The 25146-nt window shown below is 51.8% G+C and overlaps 1 protein-coding gene across 4 annotated transcripts in view; it reads right to left on the bottom strand.

Annotated features, from left to right (window-relative positions):
• ITGB4 (integrin subunit beta 4) overlaps positions 1–25146 on the bottom strand; it is a 113456-nt gene that overhangs the window by 43145 nt on the left and 45165 nt on the right. For 3 of the 4 annotated variants that reach the window (XM_032967112.2, XM_032967115.2, XM_032967116.2), the window contains exons 2-7: positions 6749–6825; positions 5599–5684; positions 5316–5411; positions 4297–4375; positions 3204–3335; positions 2194–2290 (exon numbers count right to left, since the gene is read on the bottom strand). In XM_032967112.2, coding sequence (XP_032823003.1) covers positions 2194–2290; positions 3204–3335; positions 4297–4375; positions 5316–5411; positions 5599–5684; positions 6749–6825 — 567 coding nt within the window. Of the gene's footprint in view, positions 1–2193; positions 2291–3203; positions 3336–4296; positions 4376–5315; positions 5412–5598; positions 5685–6748; positions 6826–23556; positions 24443–25146 lie in introns of those variants that run through there. The other variant, XM_032967113.2, reaches the window with a different exon arrangement.

Here is a 25146-nt window from a genome sequence, read left to right as displayed (position 1 = left end):
GGCTCAAATGTCACTCGTCACTGCTGGCAGTTATCCTTGGCCGGGAATTATCCATCGTAACTTCATAATGCTACATGAACCCCCACACACACACACTCTGTGGTCTACGTACATGATATCCTCACGGTGATGCCATCACCTTGACTCTACTCTATTGAAGACCGGAAGCAGGAAGACTTCTTCACAATTCTCGCAAATCGCCTGACGAGGCTGGTTGTAAACCAGCAGTGAAAACGTCGTGCTCAAATTGTTAATGTTGTTGCGAGTTTACTCTGCACCGGGCGTGCTGAACTAGTGACGAATTAGCACGTTCTGTTGACGTGACAAGCCTCACTAATTGGCCGTGTCGGGTGGTGGCGGGTTTAACGACACATTTATATTAACGCGATCTAAACCTCCCCCCACCCCCCCCCCCCCCCCAAAAAAAAAGAACCCTTCATTTTGGGAATTAAACTCACTGATCGGTGTGCCAACCACCACGCCAGCTGTCCACCTTGCAGTGGTGCACGGCAATTGCCCGTCATTGCCGAACACAAGGGAATGATGCTCTGTTGCCCCGCTTAAGACAGAGTTCACCAACATTCCTGCGGCGCGCTACCGCAGCAACGGTGCGATCATCAGGATGCGCGCCTCGTTGTCCTTTACATGTGCGACGTGTAAAACATGTCACGGAGCGCTCGTTAAAACAAACTAAAACCTCGTCTCATGCAAGCACAATCAACCACGGATATTCGCAACTCTTTCTCTCTTTTATCTTTACTGCCCAAGTGCGGGTCCACGGATCAAGCTCCCCCCCAGTGCATCGGACCGCACTCCACTCCACTCCCCCCCCTTCTTGAACTCGCAGCACCGGTCCCCCCACGGTCGCTTCCAAGCCGCAGCTTTGGGCCGGAGCGTTGCGGTGAAATTGACGCGCGGAGCTCCGCACAGGCGCATTCCGGAATCCGCTGCTCTGCAGCAAGCTCGTGGCCACCCCCGCGGGCCGAGCCCACGACACAAGGTGTCACGTCTGCGCGTCAAGGGGATTGCTCTTGTAACGTTGCGCAACGGACGTTCAACAGCTTAGCAAGAAGTGGCCAAACCCCCCACCATCGCCATTCACGTACAAATGTGTTTCTTCCATGTTGTCTTAGCATGCTTGTTTTCCCAGGAAAGTTTCACCGAGTCTGAGGGCTCTCTCTTTTTTTTTAACGACAAACCCCCACTCGTGATCTCAACCGCCACACGATGCTCCGTACTTGGGACCTGGTCGCCTTTTGGCGTCGTTCTCTGGTCCGACACTGGTGGTGGTGGTGAGACTGGGCCATAAAGAAGGCTGTCTCTGGTGTAGGCCAATCAGTTTCAAGGACAACACCCATATAAATATCAGAGCCACGTGTTTTGTTTGCATGTTCACCACAAGTACTGTGTGTGGTTAATGCAGACTTGATTCCTTGCAAAAAAAATCCATTTGGTGTTTGAACATCTCATTGCCAGAAAGGGTAAAACCTTTTTTTTATTATAACTGTTGCAAAGCGCCATGGAGTAAGGCGCTGTTCAAATGCGATATGAGATGAAGGTGAGAACAAGCAGCAAACGCGCCATTGGCAGGGAGCGTCACTGCCTGCGTGATGAGCGGTTGCGGTGGCTATGAGATGTTAACTCCCTCGCCTGGTATGCAGGAAGTCGTGGGTTCCATCCAGACCCTGACACCTGCTGCTGCTGTATATTTGGAGTCTGCGTGTCTCTCTCTCATCATCATCACGGTGGCTAGGAGATGTTAACTCCCTCGCCTGGTATGCAGGAGGTCGTGGGTTCGATCCCCACCCTGACGCCTGCTGCTGTATATTTGGAGTATGCGTGTCTCTCTCTCTCATCATCATCACGGTGGCTATGAGATGTTAACTCCCTCGTCTGGTATGCAGGAGGTCGTGGGTTCCATCCCAACCTTTGGCGCCTGCTGCTGCTGTATGTTTGGAGTTTGCGCGCATTTCTCTTCCCGTGGTCACGTGGATTTTCTCCGGATCCTCCGGTTATTCCCTCCGCGTTTAGAAACATCCGTTTAGAGTATTTGGCTGCGGCTATGAATTGACACGTGATAAACCACGTCGCTGGCCACGTCGTTTATGAAAAAGAGCCGTAATAGCACAGTGGGACCTTACCTGGTCAAAAAACAAAGTTTATAGATTAGAAAAACACGACCGCCGCCCTCACTTTTCCGGCCGCATGTCCGTCTGCGGCGCCACCACCTTGTCGACGAACTTGCCGAAGCCAATGTGGAAATCCTCGGAGAGCTCCTGCACGACGCCAGCTGCAGCCACACACAGCGCCCGAGATACAGTGCGTGAGACATGGGGCACGGGACGCGGTGCACGTGCGCTGTCTCAACACACGAGACACAGCACACAGGACGCATCACATTGACGCAGCACGCGGGACACACAGCACGGAGCGCACGAGTGCAGCCAATGCTTGTCGGCAGGGGCGTGCGTGTACCCGGATCGTGTCCGTGGGCACGGACACCCAGAGGGAGAAATTTTTGCCCGGGCCTCACACAAAAGATGTTCACTCCCTCGCCTGGTATGCAGGAGATCGTGGGTTCGATCCTGACCCTGACGCCTGTACATTTGGAGTTTGAATGTTTCTCTCCCAGTGGTCGCATGGATTTTTCTCCGGGTCCTTCGATTTTTTTCCCCTCCACATTTAGAATGAACGTGCGATTAGAGTAATTTGGCTGCTATAAATTTTCACACGATAAGCCACTTCGGTGAGCTATCATGTGTGATATGTCGCTTCTGAATAAGAGCTATATAGCTCAGTGAGGCCTTGCCTGATAAACTAAAAATAAATTTTGATTTAAAGCTTTCGTGACTGCAGTAATTCATATTCTTAGTTTTTTCGGTAAAGTCACATTGAAGAGAAACAACAAAATAATAAAATATATATAAAACAATAAAAAATTTTTTTATTATTTTGTTGTTTCTCTTCAACGTGACTTTACCGAAAAAACTAAGAAAAATAAAAATAGTTTAGTTTCAAAAAGAGGGCCGCATCGCGGGCCTGTGTTTTTAATTTTTTGGGTCGCGAATTACAGAGCAGGCCCCCCCACGTGGCATTCTGTCGAGGGCCCTCCAGGAACCTTTGGGCAGCCCTGTGCACGTGCAACGCTTTTGTTGATCCACCGCTGGACGAGGAGCTCCCCCACTGGGAGCCCACGAACTCACCCAGCTGTTTCCCCAGCTTCTTGAGGTTGTCCAAGTCGTCGTTCATGGAGTTGGAGTCGTCCATGAGGAAGTAGAGGTCGACAGGCGTCTTAAGGGGCTCAATTACCTGCATGTCAAACTTGAGCGAGTCCCCTGCACACGCACAGAGACGAAGATCCCCCGTATAGCCTTAACAGACTGTTGGGGCAAGTGCTTTTTGCAGGTAGCACCTATGAAGGCTGGAACGGTACACGAGGGGGTGGGTGGCCAGGACCACGCTTGGCCGCCTTTGTCTCCCCAGTGGGGATGTTTACGCAGCAGGTACTCATTTGAGGCCGAGTAGACCTAGAGGAGGCCCAGGACCAGTTCAGATTATCGTCACTGCTGTTGGCCATGAGCGGGAATCGAACTCGTGTGGCTGGGTTTGTAGTGCACCTCCAAATTGCACGGTTAGCTACGTACGGTGGGAAAGAAGTTCAGCATACATACATACACGCGCACACCACCTCGTCAGGGAACCCCATAACACTCCTCATCTGCGTCTATACCATGACCCGAGTTTGATTTCTGATGAAGGCCCCTTATGAGTGAACTGGTCCTGGGTCTCCCCTAGGTGAGTACCTGGTGGGTGTTTAAACATCACTATTGGGGAGACAAAGGCGGCCGGGCGTGGTGCTGGCCACCCACCCCCACGTGTGCCGTGCCGCCCTTCATGGATGCGTGGAAACAGGACTAGCCCCCAACAGTCTGTAAAGGCTACGCAAGGGATATTTGTCTGCGTCATTGTATCTGTATCATTGTGTCACCCTGTGCACTACTGTGTCTGTCCACTGTATCTGTGCCACTGCGTCTGTATCCCTGCACCTTTGTCACTCTGCGAAGACGAGACTGTTTGCAGAATTTATATAAAAAAATGGCCGACGTCACCTTGATATGCAAAGCCAGCTGAGATTCCTGTTACGTGTGTGATATATATTTAAAGCGCTTATTTTTTGCGTGTATATTCTCAAGATGAAGTGTGTTCATCGACCGGGGCCTGGAGTTCGATCCTCGCTGCTCATTCTAAACAGGAGTGCGCGGTTGTGTGGGTATGTCTGGTGGACTCGTGACTCACCTGGTCTCATCTTGATGTTCATGGACTGCGGAGACACTTGGGCGTAGCGTGAGCTCATCATATCCGAAGTGGACAAACTCTGCGACACAAAATCAGACGAGAGGACGCACATTTTAGTCGGCATGCACACACGCAACTGAAACCGGTAGCCCGACAGCCCTGCCACTCGTACCACTTTCCCACTAGCACATCCGAGCTGAGCCAGCACACTTCACGGTACCGGCGGAATTCCACTGGGTATTTGACGTGCCGAGTCGGATCCAAACCATGAGAGGCTGACCCCCCAAGACATCCGAATCTACCTTGGGGCCAAGCATTGTCCAGGAACGGGGATAATGATGCATTCATCGTGTGTGACGTGGGTCAGTGCGCTGTGGGGACATCGTCCACACAGCGTCCTGACTAATTTGTTGATGTGCGACGCCAGTAGCAGGGCACGGCTTCTGCAGTGGAAAAGAAACCTGGAGCCTCCAGAGCCGGGCGGAGCCAGCTTGGCAAAGCCCCGGCGTGGCTCGGTTGTGCAGTGGAAAAGAGGTATTGGTGCCAGCTGTCGGCACAGACTCACTCTTTCCTCCAGCCCCACGAGAATGCGCAACACGAATCTCAACCAAATTTGAAGCCCTATGAATTAACATGACAAATATTGGCCTGACTGTCGTGCGACAGCCTCGGAGTGCTGGGGAAAGTGCGACCCCTGTATGTACACGTATGTATGTTGATTTTTCAGGGGCCCTGTAAACACATGTGGTCTTCCGCAGCCGTTCTCTGGGACATGGCGTGTACCGTTCCGTGAGATTTCCGAACGGATCCTCCGTCTCGTGGCACAAACACCGATAATTATCGCAGTTGGAATAAATTTGCGCGGGCCCAAAAAGACCGATCATTGCCGATCGATGAATTGGCACGTCGTCGGCACGCCCCAAAATACAAACCCCGCGAAACGAGAATCCACCTCAGACGCTGCTTCGGTTGGCGGTTCCTCATTACTCGCCGGGGCGTTGCGTGCCCCCTTCGCTCACCTTCACCACTTCGGAGGACGTGCGCACCATGGTGATCTGGCCGCATCGCTTGGCCTGAAGATTCTCCAGCAGGTCGCAGCGCTTCTCCGTGAAACCCTGTCGCACGCCGGAGAAGGTGGTGGCACAAGTCATTCCCCAACTCAATGGAAGGTGGCTCCTTCACCTCTCCTGCACCCCCCCCCCTCCCTCCCCCCGTGTCTAAGACTTCATCCTCCTGCGCGGCTTCCGCACTGCCGAAAGCCTTGGCGCGGTGGTCGGCCAGACGTGCGACCGTGCACCTCACCTCCTCGAAGCAGTAGGAGCACTTGGGCCCGATCTTGAGGCACTCCCTGCAGGTGAGGGGGTTGTTTGAGAGACATTGGTTTATCCCTGTGGGGTGGGGGGGGGGGGGGGGGCGGGCAATAAGGGGGAGGGGGGGCAGAGAGTGGGGGAGGGGGAGAAGACGCATCACACCCCACCCAATTCCGCCCTGCTACCACTCGACGCCCGCCCCTCCTAACCCCTCTGACATTTTGCATGCACCCCGTGAAACGAGGTCGTGCTGCGGGGGTTGGCCAATACTTCACAGCGCTGTTCGCCGTGGCTTCAGATATATCGCTCGCTCAAGCAACGTTGGGCACGACCGGGAAATAAGAGTCGGGTCGCCGAGCTCGCAGTGCAGTCGTTGCGTTCAAATGTCGAGCGTGCGCTTGAGCTGCTGTCCGGCACTCTGGTGCGAAAGTAGAGGATAGATGAGCACCTGGCCCGAGGGTTATGTACCAACGTTGAAGATGTGGAAAGTGATTTTCATCAACAACAAAAAAAAAACACCCTGGTACAGAATTTAATCTGCTGGGACGCGCGCACGAGCGCACGCGCATTTGAGGCGTCCTGACGAAACAAACGCTTCGCGTGATTCACAGCTGCGCATGGCGGAGCCCAATGCACGGCCGGCTCCGTACGGTGCGAAAGAAGTTCAGCACAGCGTACGCACGTTACGTGAAGCCCAGGTGATGCCTCTTCCCCGCGCAAAAAAAGATAGCGGTGCTCAACCGCCGGGGAGGTGCTCAGGCTGCAGAATGGTTACCGTGCAGGAGAAATTAAAAATGTCAGCGCCACGTGTCGGCGACAGTGCACACTCGTGCACAACGTGAAACAAATACCGTAGGAATGTCGCGGTGACGAGCGGAGTGGACATGCGATCGCTCTGTATGGTGTGGCCTTAGTAGCCTTGGGGGGGGGGTGTAAGAAATCGTGGTCTTCGTTGGGGGGGGGGGCACCATACACATTTAGAATCAACATCATGCGTTTAAGAGTATTTGGCTGCTATAAATTTCCACTTCGTGGCGTTATCACTTGTGGCCAGGTCGCTTCTCACAAAGAGCTATATATCTCAGTGGGGCCTTGCCTGGTAAAATAAAAAAGTAGCTTAGTTAGTTTTAGCCTTGACTCACCTTGGGTCTGCCCTTGACTCAGGCCGAAGGCAGCCAGGAGCACCAAGAGCCACGCTGCCCCCATGCCCTCTCTGTCCCTGCAGGTAAAACAGACAGACACAGACATTCCCACTGAGCCCCTTGTAAGCTCCCAAGGGCCAAACGCTGCCTGTGGACCAGCCTGCCCGTGCTGACACGGCGCGTGAACGGGACAATGTTTGGTGTGCAGCGTTGCCACCTTGTCAGAGGTTGACCGAGACAGTCTGGGATTTGGCATCTTTGTCCGATTAGCAGCAAGAAATTATTTTATATCGAGATTTGGTACCGGTATTTCCACGTTGAACTTTCACTGCGGTAAACTGCACAGTTTTGATAACAGGACGTAGGCTCCTTGGGTTTTTTCGGTAAAGTCACGTAGAAATAAGAAATAACAAAAAAATAATACAATTACATTATAGCGTACGACGTTTCGATTGCAACACAAGCAATCATCATCAGGTACAGAAGAGCTAAATTTAAGAGAGAGAGGAAACACATAACCGTAGATATATAGACGGAGGAGCACACTAAATCAAACAGGGTTTAGCAAAATTTGGAAACCATATAAAGCAACACAGACGGTCGGTCAAAACACAATTAACGCATGGTCTGGTTGATTACGCTATTTCAAATATTGTTAAATTGCAAGTTAAGTGTGAAATTTAAGAGAGTGATAGAATACAGACCGCATACACATATATAGAAGACATCCAAGCAGAACGAGTTGGCACAGGGGCACATGAGGAGAGACACGCACACAGTGAAGCAGCATCTCTGTGTCGAGGCCTTAAATAGACAGAGACGGCGGGGCTTGGACTGAAAGATAATGGGACACAAATTAGCATGAAACAGTAGCACATACTCGGCAAAGGACGGCGCGGGTAAATGACACAAGTTGACAAGCACGCTATAATGTAATTTTCTTATTTTTTTGTTATTTCTTATTTCTACGTGACTTTACCGAAAAAACCAAGGAGTAATTCCTGCAGCCACGAAAGCGTCAAATCAAGTTAGGACGTAGGCTGACTGAGAAGTACGGCTCTATGAAAAAGGTGGCAACCCCAGTGGGGTAGCCAGAACCACAGTTGTATCCCCAGTGTTCATATTTCCACACTGTACCACGTACAGTACTCCTTTAAGGCTGAGTAGATCTAGAGGTGGCCGAGGCCTGGTACAGATTTCACTCGTCATTCTTGCTCGCCGTGGCTGGGAACCGAACCCTGCTCAATGGGTTTGTAGTGCAGTGCGCGAACTACACAACCACTCTCCACAAACAAGCAACATAAAACAAAGATCCCCCGTGTAGCCTTAACAGAATGTTGGGGCAAGTGCTGTTAGCGAGCAGCACCTACGAAGGTCGGCACGGCACACGAGGGGGTGGGTGGCCAGCACCACGCCCCGGCCGCCTTTGTCTCCCTAGTGGCGATGTTTACTACACACCGCACCAGGCACTAATTTTTAGGCTGAGTCGACCTAGGGGAGACCCTGGACCGGTTCAGATCATCTTCACCAGTGTTGGCCGTGAGCACGTAAAGCATGTCACGGAGTCGTTTGCATTCGTACACGCATGGACCCAAGCCAACATGCAAATATTCACACTGGCACACACACGTCAAATGTGATGTCAACGGATCACTGTAGCTGGTACTCATTTAAAGGCTGAGTGGACCTAGAGGTGGCTGGGGACTGGTTCAGATATGACTTGCTACACACACACGTACATAAAACTTCCCGTAGAGTATGCTCAGTCGCGCACACAAAGACAAAGGTTTAGTCTTGCATACCGAACACCAAAGCGCCTTAACTTTACACGCATGCAAAGTCAAACTCGGTGGGTTCACACGAGGTCCTGGGCCATAAAATTGGCCAACACTGCAGTCAATAAAATGTCACTGATAGACCAGAGTAGACTCAACAGGTTTCCTGTGACACAGGAGCGACGGGCGGTCATCTGTTTGGAACACATTTCTCAGCAAACAAAGGAAATGCTTGATTACAGTACGTCTCGCACGGTCGCACCTAGAGGCTGTTATATTTGGCGGCTCCACTTGCCCGATCACATCGTCGTCACGCTCACGGTCTCGAACATTTAACGCTGTAGAGGGCGCGCTCCGTCTACGTGGAATGCAGCCAACTACTGCTCCGTAGTGGGTATCTCTGCGGCAATGTTACGCTGCTGCTCCAATTAAAATTGAGAACACCACGTGCAACATTTTCACTAAAATAAATTTAAACCGCGTTTTAAATCAGCGCCTGTGTTCTTTCCCACTGTTGTTGAAAACTAATCTTACGGTGCGTGGCCACCAGGGCGGTGGGGGGTAATGCACCCCCTCGGCTCCACACAATGCTAGTTATGCCACTGCCAAGGGCTAATTGTTACCCGAAGCATGATGGGCTACGTACGACCCAGGTCAACTGAACATGACCACGTCTTTTTTTTCGGTTAGATCGCGTAAATATAAATGTGTCGTTAAACCTGCTACCACCCGACACAGCTAATTAGTGAGGTTTGTCACGTGAACAGAACGTGCCAATTCGTTACTATTACAGCACACCGGTTGTGTGTTGGAGAGAAAATCCAAATCGATGTGTTGCTCTCCAACACACCGGTGTGCTGTACTAGTATACTACACTATACACTACACTATACACTAGTGCTGTACTAGTAACGAATTGACACGTTCTGTTCACGTGACAACCCTTACTAATCGGCTGTGTCGGGTGGTGGCGGGTTTAACGACACATTTATCTTTACGCAATCTAACCCCAACAAAAACTCTACATTATGGTTGATATTGGTCACGAAAGCCTACGTGTTAAACTGAACGTGACCAACATTTTTCACCACGTCACCCTTATGGAGGGGAGTGGGTAGCGCAGTGGTCAACGTACTGCGCCGTGAACCACGGAGACCTAAGTTTGATTGCCGGCCACGGATAACACCAGCGGCGAGTGATACTGGATCTGAATTGTTTATGGACCAACGCCCTGTCACCAGCCTGCACCGACAAGCAATTGGGAAGTAGGGTCCATCACGCCATGTGTCCAACAAAGGGTCGTGAGGCCTTCATCTGAGAGGGAATTGACGCAGCGCTGCAAATGAGTATTCATTTTTTGTACTTTTGATGGAGTTTGTGAACATTTTAAACTGGCATCGTTCGAATCTTCTGAGTGTTTTTTTTGTACCTCGGCGTAATGGGGACCGCGTGGGCGGTGGTAGTGGACGGGAAACCCCAACCAGGACGCTCGGGGTTACTCGTGCAACAATTTTTTTAAATATATATATAAATCAAGAATTGTAGTTAAGAAGACATTTTTTTATCAGCACTTATTCAGAACGGGGCTGGTACCGGTCCGTAGGTCAGGTTTAAAAGTAATTAGACGGAGGAGATGAGGACTTTCAGTATATTGCCAACGAATCGTGATGGACGGTCTGATAGCCGCTATCAAGAAACCCCGAGGAACGATGTTCGTTGGCCGTAAAGAGCACACGCAGCACATGAGTTGGCACTGCCCGTCCCCCTCTCAGATCAAAATCCAGTTACACAGGTGTCAGGAGCATAAAGTTGTATCATTATTGCTGGAATTTCCTGGAAAACTAGTGACATGCACAAATTCACAAACATCTTCCACTTCCCCAGCATACTTACGCTGCTGGTGGCTGTGACAGACTAGGTGCATCTTCAAGGCCACGTGGAGTGGAAAAGTTTCATTGGGGCAAGGAGCCACGGGAAAGGCCCAGGTGTAATGGGTATCGTAACTGAGAAGACTGTCAGATAACACCACGTGTGCTTGCCACTTTGACAACTCACGGCGTATTTTAACTGCCCGACGCTCTGCTTGTTGTTGTGAGTGCCATTTCGCTACTCGTTGTTGCTCAAAGGTGGTTTGCTAGCAACTGTCTGGTGGCGTCTGTCATGAACCTCCTCCACAGCGGCTGACCTTGACACTGCTGGTACCAGCCGATGGACGCTAAGTCCGCTAACTTTCAGCTCTTCCCGAACTACATCAGCCCATCTCTTCTCTGGCATGTGCCGCACCCATTCAGCCTCCAACACATGAAAACGTTAGTGTGCAGTATGCGACTGTGCTTTAAAAGTATTTATGACTCACCGATCCTCTACAGAGACTACTAAATGCCTTAATAACCTCGATATACATGTACAATGTTGCTAATATCACCCCTGCCGTATGAAATAATCAAGTAACACGTCTTTTTTTACAGCCCTTTGTCAAACCGATGTTAGAGGAAGGCCTCGCCTACACTGTGTCGGGCATGTTTGTGTCACCATACTTCACCCCACTGACGTGTAGACATTGATCGTTTATTTCCCACCGTGCGTAGTCAACCGCGCTAATCGGAAGTGCGGGTGTAAGGACACCAAACTAAACACAAAGCCAAAGCCAGAAATACGACTTGAGCCGTTGGGGCTCATTGTGCAGTGTGCCAACTATTGTGCCAAAGTGTTCATCCAGCAGTGGATTGACATAGGGCCGTTAATTTAATATTTAAGTTTATACTATGACATAGAGTAAAAATGTGATAAATCCACTTTGTCCAGTTTTGTTGTTGTTGTTATAAAGTAACGCAGGGCTTCACGAATGACTTGACACCCAATATCAAGTTTCGGTATATATATAAAAAAATTGCAATCTTAAAATATTACGTTGGTTGGTAAATGTTGGGCAAAAACAACGCCGTTGTGTTGCATGGTATTTCTCGCGCATCTCGTTTATCGCGACGTTCCCGATGTGTTGATCCGGCAAAAAGGCGTCTCTGGTTTAGGGCCACTCCCTCGCGACCTCGATGAACCACGAGAGTGTGGATTTTATCATGCGTTCTGCATCGCGTAGCTTTTGCAACAGCAACTGCTCACGTTCCCATGATTCCAGCCCTTGTCGGCAAGAGAGATGTGTGGGTGGGGAGCGGTGACACAGTTATCGTCACCATTTAGCCCTTGAATATCCACCCCTTGCGAAGGTATAGGTCCCGACCTGGCAGGCCGACATCGCTGTCAATTCCTTATCAGTGCCCTACCTTAGACCAAATCAGACATTGTTGGTCACCCCGTGCCCTTATAAATCTCAACGTTCATCCTACAAAGTCCCATCACAAGGGTTGTTCACACCTGATGATGATTTGCTTGTGTTGCAATCGAAACGTCGTGAGAATGTTATTGTTTTATTCTTCATTATTTTATTATTTCCCTTCTACGTGACTTTACCGAAAGAACCAAGAATATGAAACACAACATAATTAACATTTCTTTAACTCAATTTCCCTGTACAAGAATACGGGCAAAACCCTATATTTTGACAGGTATGGGCCTAATGGAATTTAGAAGAACTGAACAGACAACTGCCCATAGAGAGGAGCACACTTGAACTTACGATCACAACACGTGTCTTTTTTTAAAGACAACTTAATGCAATTGTATACACCGGAGTGTATATAATGAACAAACACGTAGAAACAGCTAATTTATTGCGACGTCTTTGTACGCGTACATTGAGTATGACCGTGCAAGGTTTGAAAGTTGGGTGCTAAGCGCAATTCGCCGAGTAATATTCCCTGCTGTGACTATTTCAACCATACCTGGACCTGTACCTCACAAATCCGCACTGACCACTCCTCCTCCCTATATTGTAACAGTGGATTGGCAAAATGTCCGTAAATTGATGAGTGTGAACGTGAAGTTGATCCAGGACTAATTGGCCAATAGATGCACACACCACACCGTGCGCTTTGTTAAAAAGCTCTCAGCCTCACATCTTTCGTGGTTATCTATTTATTGCAACGGCCTGCATGAAGCTGTTGTTTTTGTTGTTGTTGTGATTGTTTCATTGCCATTTACAGCTTTGGATTAACGGGTCAATCGCTGCGATTTGACGTACAGTAGAGGGCTGGGTTAAGGTTCTTGTGGGCGCCAGGCACTTCAGTTTCGTAGGCCTTCCGAGTGATCACTTTATAGAATTGGTGCTGCTGCTGCACCGTGTCACTACTACCGCCGCTGTCACAACGCCTTTGTCTTCCCTTGCACCGCTCTCTATTGAGAATGAGAGTGTGCGAAAAAAAACACTTAAAGATGTTGATAATTCACTCTGTAACACGATTTTTGTTCCTGGGTAGTAAGTCTTCTTTTCTAATTGCTTATGCCTCAAGAGCAGAGAAAATGTCTCTATTATTCCCCACTCCATCAATAACACTGTTATTAATGGAGTGGGGAAGAATAACACTGTTATTAATGGAGTGGATTAATTATTAACTTTGCTTTTGTGTCCTGGTCACAAAAGCAAAGTTTGTGGGGAATAATAATAGCCATTCTCTGTACTTTTGAGGCATAAGCAATAAAAAACACTTACTAACAAGAACATTTTTTTTGTTACAGTGATAATTTTGCAATGAAAAAAATCTCGAAAGTTCACCTCCGGTGTTAAGCTCTCTCACCTTATGAATAAAAAAAAGACGCACGACATAAACACCGTGCCTATCCTTGCTATATAAATATTTGTATTCGGGAAGATATCTTGGTTACATTATTTTTAACATACATACAAACAAAAAACACGGTGAAATGTTGATGTTTCGCAGGCCCTTTAGTTTCCCTAGGCCCTATGCACGGTGCCTACTGTTGCCTATGGGATAATAGGACCCTGGTAGAAGTATGGTGAGTCGAGTGAGTGTCCGACGGCTTGCGAGGTGTCACGGTGTGCACAGTCTTCACTCATCACGACAGCGAGCTGAGCCATAGGCCAAAGTGGGGAACTTTGTCACTCACAGTTGAGTATTTACTCCACCCGTACGGAGGCCATCCAGTGTGTATACATTATTGAGTGTTATTATCCCCCCACCCCCATCCACTCAGATGTTTGGTATTTGTATTTGGAGGGAAGTGGGGGGGGGGTGAGGTGCAGGACTGGCTAGGAACAGGTAAGAAGACCCCTTGTCCCTACCCAACCTGCCTCGCCTGTCACAACGTGACAGGCGAGGCGCATTTCTCACCCCCCCCCCTCGTCACACATCGACACAAATGTCTGACCCCCCCCACCCCCCAGGTGCGTGACGTCATTTATGGACGGCCCTCTCGTGTGCTGTCTCTACAGCCGTAGTCACCACTCGTCTCGTGTGCTGTCTCTACAGCCGTAGTCACCACTCGTCTCTACAGCCGTAGTCACCACTTGTCTCGTGTGCTGTCTCTACAGCCGTAGTCACCACTCGTCTCGTGTGCTGTCTCTACAGCCATAGTCACCACTCGTCTGGTGTGCTGTCTCTACAGCCATAGTCACCACTCGTCTTGTGTGCTGTCTCTACAGCCGTAGTCACCACTCGTCTGGTGTGCTGTCTCTACAGCCATAGTCACCACTCGTCTTGTGTGCTGTCTCTACAGCCGTAGTCACCACTCGTCTTGTGTGCTGTCTCTACAGCCGTAGTCACCACTCGTCTCTACAGCCGTAGTCACCACTCGTCTGGTGTGCTGTCTCTACAGCCATAGTCACCACTCGTCTCGTGTGCTGTCTCTACAGCCGTAGTCACCACTCGTCTCTACAGCCGTAGTCACCACTCGTCTCGTGTACTGTCTCTACAGCCGTAGTCACCACTCGTCTCGTGTGCTGTCTCTACAGCCGTAGTCACCACTCGTCTCGTGTACTGTCTCTACAGCCGTAGTCATCACTCGTCTCGTGTGCTGTCTCTACAGCCATAGTCACCACTCGTCTTGTGTACTGTCTCTACAGCCGTAGTCACCACTCGTCTTGTGTACTGTCTCTACAGCCATAGTCACCACTCGTCTCGTGTGCTGTCTCTACAGCCGTAGTCACCACTCGTCTCGTGTACTGTCTCTACAGCCGTAGTCACCACTCGTCTCGTGTGCTGTCTCTACAGCCATAGTCACCACTCGTCTTGTGTACTGTCTCTACAGCCGTAGTCACCACTCGTCTCGTGTACTGTCTCTACAGCCATAGTCACCACTCGTCTCGTGTGCTGTCTCTACAGCCGTAGTCACCACTCGTCTCGTGTGCTGTCTCTACAGCCGTAGTCACCACTCGTCTCGTGTGCTGTCTCTACAGCCATAGTCACCACTCGTCTCGTGTGCTGTCTCTACAGCCATAGTCACCACTCGTCTCGTGTGCTGTCTCTACAGCCATAGTCACCACTCGTCTTGTGTACTGTCTCTACAGCCATAGTCACCACTCGTCTTGTGTACTGTCTCTACAGCCGTAGTCACCACTCGTCTCGTGTGCTGTCTCTACAGCCGTAGTCACCACTCGTCTCGTGTGCTGTCTCTACAGCCGTAGTCACCACTCGTCTCTACAGCCGTAGTCACCACTCGTCTCGTGTACTGTCTCTACAGCCGTAGTCACCACTCGTCTCTACAGCCGTAGTCACCACTCGTCTCGTGTGCTGTCTCTACAGCCGTAGTCACCACTCGTCTCTACAGCCGTAGTCATCACTCGTCTCGTGTACTGTCTCTACAGCCGTAGTCATCACTCGTCTCGTGTACTGTCTCTACAGCCGTAGTCACCACTCGTCTCGTGTGCTGTCTCTACAGCCGTAGTCACCACTCGTCTCGTGTGCTGTCTCTACAGCCGTAGTCACCACTCGTCTTTACAGCCATAGTCACCACTCGTCTCGTGTGCTGTCTCTACAGCCGTAGTCACCACTCGTCTCGTGTACTGTCTCTACAGCCGTAGTCACCACGCTACTGTCGCTACACACCCCACCGCAGGAGCATTGCGCGCAGAGAATTCCACGAATGTCCCCCGCGTCTCTTGCCAATGCGCCGAAGCTCGAAGCAGGATTCTTTAATTTCTTTCTTTCTTTCGGGGGCGTTGGATTTGTGACTCGAGCGGGAAAGGTGCCTGGGAACAGGAGAGAGTTTGTTTGGAGGCTCGAGGCAGCGGGATGGCCGGGGCATTCGAACTTGAAGAGCCACACTCACCCACGACCCCGATGGGACTCGGAGTTTGGATTGTGCCGTCCGTTCAGCGAACTCGCTCCCAAGTTCTCCCAAAGCCAGCCCCTTGCCGGGCAAGGCGTTTACGGGGTGCTTAAGCGGCGACGGGGGGGGGGGGGGGTGACCGTGGTCACCATTCAGCCCTTGGCATCCGCGAAAGAACGGATCGCGTCCAAAGAAGTTCAATGTAGGTACAGCAGTGGGGGTAGGGCGATGTCTGGACTGGTCAAGGGATTCCTCAACGCATGCTGAGGATCCGGTCTATCACACTGTTTCGTTTCGTCCACCATACTCTGTTCAACCACCACACTGTGTTCATCCACCACCACCACCACCACACTGTGTTCAACCACCACCACCACTCTGTTTAACTACCACCACCACCACCACACTGTGTTCATCCACCACCACCACACTGTGTTCATCCACCACCACCACACTGTGTTCATCCACCACCACCACACTGTGTTCATCCACCACCACCACCACCACACTGTGTTCAACCACCACCACCACCACATTGTGTTCAACCACCACCACCACCACATTGTGTTCAACCACCACCACCACCACATTGTGTTCAACCACCACCACCACCACCACACTGTGTTCAACCACCACCACCACACTGTGTTCAACCACCACCACCACCACCACCACACTGTGTTCAACCACCACCACCACCACATTGTGTTCAACCACCACCACCACCACACTGTGTTCATCCACCACCACCACCACCACACTGTGTTCAACCACCACCACCACCACCACCACACTGTGTTCAACCACCACCACCACCACATTGTGTTCAACCACCACCACCACCACACTGTGTTCATCCACCACCACCACCACACTGTGTTCATCCACCACCACCACCACACTGTGTTCAACCACCACCACCACACTGTGTTCATCCACCACCACCACCACCACCCTGTGTTCATCCACCACCACCACACTGTGTTCATCCACCACCACCACACTGTGTTCATCCACCACCACCACACTGTGTTCAACCACCACCACCACCACACTGTGTTCAACCACCACCACCACACTGTGTTCAACCACCACCACCACCACCACCACCACACTGTGTTCAACCACCACCACCACCACACTGTGTTCATCCACCACCACACTGTGTTCAACCACCACCACCACCACACTGTGTTCATCCACCACCACCACACTGTGTTCATCCACCACCACCACCACCACACTGTGTTCAACCACCACCACCACCACATTGTGTTCAACCACCACCACCACCACATTGTGTTCAACCACCACCACCACCACACTGTGTTCAACCACCACCACCACCACCACCACACTGTGTTCAACCACCACCACCACCACCACCACCACACTGTGTTCAACCACCACCACCACCACACTGTGTTCAACCACCACCACCACCACCACCACCACACTGTGTTCAACCACCACCACCACCACCACACTGTGTTCAATCACCACCACCACTACCACACTGTGTTCAACCACCACCACCACCACACTGTGTTCAACCACCACCACCACCACCACACTGTGTTCAACCACCACCACCACCACCACCACCACCACACTGTGTTCAACCACCACCACCACCACCACCACCACACTGTGTTCAACCACCACCACCACCACATTGTGTTCAACCACCACCACCACCACACTGTGTTCATCCACCACCACCACCACCACACTGTGTTCAACCACCACCACCACCACATTGTGTTCAACCACCACCACCACCACACTGTGTTCAACCACCACCACCACACTGTGTTCAACCACCACCACCACCACACTGTGTTCAACCACCACCACCACCACCACACTGTGTTCAATCACCACCACCACCACTACACTGTGTTCAATCACCACCACCACCACCACACTGTGTTCAACCACCACCACCACCACACTGTGTTCAACCACCACCACCACCACACTGTGTTCAACCACCACCACCACCACACTGTGTTCAACCACCACCACCACCACACTGTGTTCAACCACCACCACCACCACACTGTGTTCAACCACCACCACCACCACCACCACACTGTGTTCAACCACCACCACCACCACCACACTGTGTTCAATCACCACCACCACCACTACACTGTGTTCAATCACCACCACCACACTGTGTTCAAACACCACCACCACCACCACACTGTGTTCAATCACCACCACCACCACTACACTGTGTACCACCACCACCACCACACTGTGTTCAACCACCACCACCACACTGTGTTCAACCACCACAACTGCAGGTCCCAACAACGTTTCTCTTTCTGCTTCTCCCCACGCACTGCTCCAGAGACGTCTCATCGTCGTCTCTATCCACAAGTTCCTTCAGAACCTTTCTCGATTCAATACAAGTTATTCGTTTCCCATTGCTGACCAGGGCAAACTTCATTAATAATAATAACACGAGTACAGTAGTACTCTGTTTGTTGCTGGCCGCTTAGGCATTTTTTGAGCCTCTGAGCCAACACCGAGCGACAACCGTTCCCTGCTGTTGGCTTCAGGATCTCGAGAGCCCTTGGCATCAAATGGGGGGAGACGAAGCGACCTTTGCAACTGCGTTGGTGGAGGGAGGGAGGGAGGCGATAGCGACGAGCCGAGAGCCACGCCTGTAGCCCTCACGACACACGCAGTGTCTCACAGCTCACACCACACACGCAGTGTCTCACACCACCCACCCAGTGTCTCACACCACACACCCAGTGTCTCACACCACACACCCAGTGTCTCACACCACACACCTCACACCCAGTGTCTCACACCACACACCACACACCCAGTGTCTCACACCACACACCACACACCCAGTGTCTCACACCTCACACCACACACCCAGTGTCTCACACCTCACACCCAGTGTCTCACACCACACACCACACACCCAGTGTCTCACACCACACACCACACACCCAGTGTCTCACAGCTCACACCCAGTGTCTCACACCACACACCCAGTGTCTCACACCACACACCACACACCCAGTGTCTCACAGCTCACACCCAGTGTCTCACACCACACACCACACACCCAGTGTCTCACACCACACACCCAGTGTCTCACACCACACACCCAGTGTCTCACACCTCACACCTCACACCCAGTGTCTCACACCTCACACCCAGTGTCTCACACCTCACACCTCACACCCAGTGTCTCACACCACACTCCCAGTGTCTCACACCACACACCACACACCCAGTGTCTCACACCACACACCCAGTGTCTCACAGCTCACACTACACACCCAGTGTCTCACACTACACACCCAGTGTCTTACAGCTCACACCCAGTATCTCACACCACACACCACACACCCAGTGTCTCACACCTCACACCTCACACCCAGTGTCTCACACCACACACCCAGTGTCTCACACCACACACCACACACCCAGTGTCTCACACCTCACACCTCACACCCAGTGTCTCAGCTCACACCTCACACCCAGTGTCTCACACCTCACACCCAGTGTCTCACACCACACACTACACACCCAGTGTCTCACACCACACTCCCAGTGTCTCACACTACACACCACACACCCAGTGTCTCACACCACACACCCAGTGTCTCACACCACACACTACACACCCAGTGTCTCACACTACACACCACACACCCAGTGTCTCACACTACACACCCAGTATCTCACACCACACACTACACACCCAGTGTCTCACACTACACACCCAGTGTCTCACACTACACACCACACACCCAGTGTCTCACACCTAACAGCTCTCACTACACACCCAGTGTCTCACACCACACACCCAGTGTCTCACAGCTGACACCAGACACCCAGTGTCTCACAGCTCACACCCAGTGTCTCACACTACACACTACACACCCAGTGTCTCACACCACACACCCAGTGTCTCACACCACACACTACACTACCAGTGTCTCACACTACACACCACACACCCAGTGTCTCACACCACACACCCAGTATCTCACACCTAACAGCTCTCACTACACACACCTGGTCACGCCAAAGCCACACGAACTATTTTATGTTTGTTGGGCTTGGTCACTTACACTGAAGGTATTTTTTTTAATTCTCAATCTACTATCGGACGGCTGAATGTTGTTGTAGGCTACCCGCGCGGGAATGGAACGCGCCCCGACATATTCTGTGCAAACAAAAAGATAACCACAACTGGATTCGCTCACCTGCCGCAACGCACAATATCCGTTTTAAGAGACTCAGCGTCAGCTTCTATCGGTGGGAGTTCGTCGAACGTACAACTGCGCGTGCATGCACGATTACTTCTTTTTTGTATCAATCCACTGCTGGATGAGGACCTCCCAGCACCTGCGCAGGTCACGGGGCGTTATTGGCACCGCACTGAACGGCTCTGCTCGGTGCGCGAAAGTCAAATGCCGGGCAGCACAACACGTGGAAGCATAGAGAGGTGCAGCACAACAGTGGATTGTTTTTGTTGCTGTACAGCACTGTTACTGCCCACGACGCAGCGACGACGCCTATGACAGCCGGGGGTGGTCGCCCATCCAAACACTGTCCAGGCTTTAGACCTGCTTAGCTTTCGCGATGTGATGAGTGCGGTGTGAAATCCGGCCGGTTTGCTTGGAGGCAACGCGTCGACACAGCGGTCACTCGGAGGTCGCAACCGGACGAGGAGACCTCAAGAACGGAGAGGTTGGGACGCAGGACGAGGGGCAAGAGCAGTGGGAATTTGAAGGCTCAACAACAACAACAACAAGCGCCATTCGCCACTAAGTGGCGGTGACGTAACCACGGCGCTTGTGCCAGGCTAGGTGCACGTTAAGGCCACGTGAAGTGGCGAACGCCCGCTAGCAGGGAGGTCACGGGACAGACCCTGCAGGTGCCAGGGGTCGACTGAACGAGATGAGTGGCCGAAGGAACCGCCCTGTGCCCCCTACCGTGCCAACTCGCTGTGCTTTCGTCAGAACAACAAAGATGCCACAACAACACACACACACGGCAACACACACACACACGGCAACACACACACACGGCAACACACACAGACACGGCAACACACACACGGCAACACACACACAGCAACACACACGGCAACACACTACACAGCACTGACTTTAAACGTGGGGTGGGGGGAATGTCTTCAGCCAATGCTATGATCCACATTGCTTGTGTTTAGCTTGTTGTCCTTCGCCCGCACCTTGTCTACGTACGGCGCGAAAGAAGTTCAACATACGGTGCATAGAAACACGTTTGTGTTTTTTGGGTTATGCCGCGTTGGTAACCTTTATGCCAGAATGTCTCGTCATCAATCCTCCGTCACTTTACCTGGTAAAATAAAAAATTGAGTTTTCGTTTTTTTAACTATTTGATAAGCTCTTCTATACCTTGCACTTTCTGACCCACCCCTCCTGGACATCTGTAAAAAAAAGAGCTTTAAAGCTCATCGGATTTTTTCCCCCCAGTGTAAACAAAGATTCCGATTATATGGACGGCCCTGGCTATGGGCAGTGGTGGTGCCTTCAACCCCTACGCGTGTTCAGGCTGCAGCCACCACCAACCACGTCCCGATCTCTGCTCCGCCATCTCTCGTCGTGGCTTCTTCACTCTCCCTCGCACCCCTGGCAGGTGCTCTCACCAGCAAGGCCTTGAACAAGTGGCTCTCCACTTTCTATGCCACCTCGAGCTATCCCTGGGCGGGGGTCGCCACGTCTGCGAGGCACGGATACAACCAGGACGTATTTTGAAGCTCTGTCGTCCCGACAGGTCTGTACCTTTCACTTGAAGACGGCCGCTTGCGTTGTGGCCGAAACGTCGTGAGAATTTTATTGTGTTATTTTTTTTTTATTCTCATTCTACGTGACTTTACCGAAAGAACCAAAGAAGATAACCAGGACGTGTCACGTGGGAAGAAGACGATCGTCACGATGCGTTCCGGAGGAGGAGGGGGGTAGAGTCGAGTCAAGTTTACTTTTGTTTACATTCGTGGTGGTGGTGGCGTCTTTCTGGCACAAATCTGCCACTCAAAGCGCCAGAATCACCTGAATATTCAACATAAAATAAATACGTGAAAATTCTAAAACAATGACAAAATATATACTGATAAAGCATCTACAGTTGTTTTAAAGCAAGTTTTAAAAGCAAGTTGTGGCTGCATGATCGATCACACAACTGATCAAAAACAGGAACTTGCACGGGAACAAAGGCAAAGATCCCCCCGTATAGCCTTAACAGACTGTAGGGGCAAGTGCTGTTAGCGAGCAGCACCACCTATGAGGGCCGGAACGGCACACGAGGGGGTGGGTGGCCAGCACCACGCCCGACCGACTCTGTCTCCCTAGCGCTGATGTTTTACACACACACACACCACCAGATACTAATTTAAGGCTGAGTCCACCTAAGCGATGCCCAGGACTGGTTCACATTTTCGTCACTAGTTTTAGCCGTGAGCGGGAATCGAACCCGGGTCGCCAGGTTCATAGCGCTCCGTGCTAACCACTGCGCCACCGCTCCCAACACACAAACACACACAAACACCCAAGCAACGACAACATACACGCGAATAAATGCACACACACGCGCGCGCGAATGCATATCCACACAACTCGTGCAAATGCATAACATTAACGTGGAAACTCGCATGCACATCCACGCACGCGTATAGCATGTATGTCTTAACTGCTTTCGCGTCGTACGTAGCCAACCCTGATGATAATCGGAGGTGAGGGGGGAAGGGCAACAAACTAAACACAGAACTCAGTTCTAAAGAAATGAGTTTTTCAATCTGAAAGATTTAAAAGTGTGCGTATCTCCAGTGGCTTCCGAATATCGGAAGGAGGAGCGTTCCAGACGGCCGCAGATGCGCATCTGAAAGCGCGCGGTGCGGTGACCGCTCCTTACAGTAACCGTCATGCAGACACACACACGTACACACACACACACACGTACACACACACGCACATACACACGTACACACACACACACGCACAAAGATAAAGATCCCCCATATAGCCTTAACAGACTGTAGGGGCAAGTGCTGTTAGCGAGCACCTATGAAGGCCGGAACGGTACACGAGGGGGTGGGTGGCCAGCACCACGCCCGACCGCCTTTGTCTCTCCAGTGGCGATGTTTACACCGCACCAGGTACTCATTTGAGGCTGAGCCAACCTAGGGGAGGCCCGGGACCGGTTCAGATAATCGTCACTGGTGTTGGCCGTGAGCGGGAATCGAACCCGGGTCGCCAGGTTCATAGCGCAGCGCGCTAACTGCTACATTACACGCGTACACACACACGTACACACACACACACGTACACACACACGTACACGCGTACATACACGCACGCGTATACACACACACGCGTACACACACACGCGTACACACACACAGCAATTCACGCACATATCCCCGCTCGCGATGCGTGTATACTGCATAGACTGTCACAAACACAGAGGTCCCCCCCATCTACCCTCTAGCACTCTGTTGGGGCAAGCGAGTGGCACCTGTGAAGGCCGGAACAGCGCACCAAGGGCGTGGGTGGCCAGCACCACGCCCGGCCGCCTTTGTCTCCCCAGTGGCGATGTTTTTTTACACACCGCACCGGTACTAATTTGAGGCTGAGTCGACCTAGGGGAGCCCAAGGACCGATTCAGATGCTCGTCACCGGTGTTGGCCGTGAGCGGGAATCGAACTCGGGTCGCCGGGTTCGTAGCGCAGCGCGGCGCTAACCGCTGCGCCACCGCTCGCCACACGCACCCACACCCACAGCCGTAATCACAACTCGCTCTCTCTCTCACACACGCACCTCGCCTTACCTGTTGCGGGCCTCGAGCGAACGTCGGCTCAAAGTTCCACTCCGCCTCTCGTCACCCCCCCCCACCACCCTGGTTTCCTCCCCCCACCTCAGGCGAGACGGACAGGGAACGGAACGTCTCGGCGGCCTCCGCGCCCCCAGCAGACGTGAGCGGCGAGAGTGGTAATCCCGCTCGCCCTGGCAGCGGAGGATGGAGGAGAGCGCTGGCGAGTGTCGAGAGACAAAGTGGGGAGACTCTTCAAGAGGCGACTGGGGGTGGGAGTCTTAACACGCTACGCGGGGTGAGGCGTTGACCAGCCCTGCGTGAGAGTCACGGAGACTCCGCCGTGCACCCTCGGTAGACACGTGCGGACGCCGTCTCTCTCGGTGGACACGTGCGGACGCCGTCTCTCGGACGCTCGGGCTGGGGGTGTCACGGGAAGCCTCCGGGCGCGATGGCACCGCGTACGCGCCGCGAGATGGGGGGGGGGGGGCGCTTCGGAAGCTGCGTGGAGGCTCCGACGGGATGGGCGATGTTTGTCGGCAGGCAAGGCGACTGGAGATTGAGGCTTCGGGAGTGGTGCGATGCGTGTGTTTGTGAGCGTTACCTCTGTCACTCCGCTGCCCGCGTGGCTCCTCCCCTCCACCCCCCCTACTCTTCCTCCGTCCCCTTGACTCAGGTTGGGGTCGCATCCCCTCCACCCCCCGGCTGCGCCCGGGGGGTGCTCGCTCACCCCTCACCGGATACCTCCATCGGTTTCAACCGCAGGTGTAGGGGATGACTCAGGTCCGGGCGGGACTTTAGCGCACGCCGAGTACCACTGCTACTGCTGCTGTATGCGTGTTGAACTTCTTGCGCGCCCTACCTAGCCACGCGCGCTGCTACATCCAGAGGGGCGCCCTCAAGTGCCGGATGAAGCGAGTGCGGGGCTGTAGCATATATGATGTTATACTGGTAGGAACGAAGTTGTAAACTGAGTGTACCAGCCTGCAATAGATTAATGTGTCCGTCCGTCTGTCCCCTTTCAATACTTTAACGAAGTGAAATCTCGTGCTGTTGGGGTGTAAAAATAAAATTGCGCAAAATTCCAATGTTCCTACCAGCCCACCCTGCAGGGACCTGTTAAAGGGGCCATAAATTACAAAAAACAGGTCCCTGCAAGGTGGGCTGGTAGGAACATTGTAATTTTGCGCAATTTTATGACATTGTTACGTAAAATTGTGCAAATTGAGAGCGTCTTCCCACCTTTTTGCCCTCAAAATCGTTGAGGGTTCTTCGGACAAATTAACCTCTTACACCCAACAGCACGAGATTTCACATCGTTAAAGTATTGAAAGGGGACGGACGGACGGACACATTAATCTATTGCAGGCTGGTACACTCAGTTTACAACTTCGTTCCTACCAGTAAAACATAATCAGTTTACAACTTCGTTCCTACCAGTAAAACATAAATATTAAAACACATAAATGTTTAACTTGCATAGTAAAGTAATTGTATTTTTTCATTTTCTATACAGCCAGATAATACGACAAATCGCTAACCTTAAACACCCAGTCGTCGTTCATAAAAGTTGAAGGCGGTATAGTACTATAGTAATAGAGCAAGTGC

The sequence above is a fragment of the Petromyzon marinus genome, chromosome 37, assembly GCF_048934315.1.
Source record: "Petromyzon marinus isolate PM22_M1 ecotype Great Lakes invasive population chromosome 37, UKy_Petmar_22M1.pri1.0, whole genome shotgun sequence".
In the NCBI taxonomy this organism is placed as follows: Eukaryota; Metazoa; Chordata; class Hyperoartia; order Petromyzontiformes; family Petromyzontidae; genus Petromyzon; species Petromyzon marinus.
The sequence above is the reverse complement of the archived record's forward strand: the minus strand, read 5'-3'. Positions and strand labels throughout refer to the sequence as shown.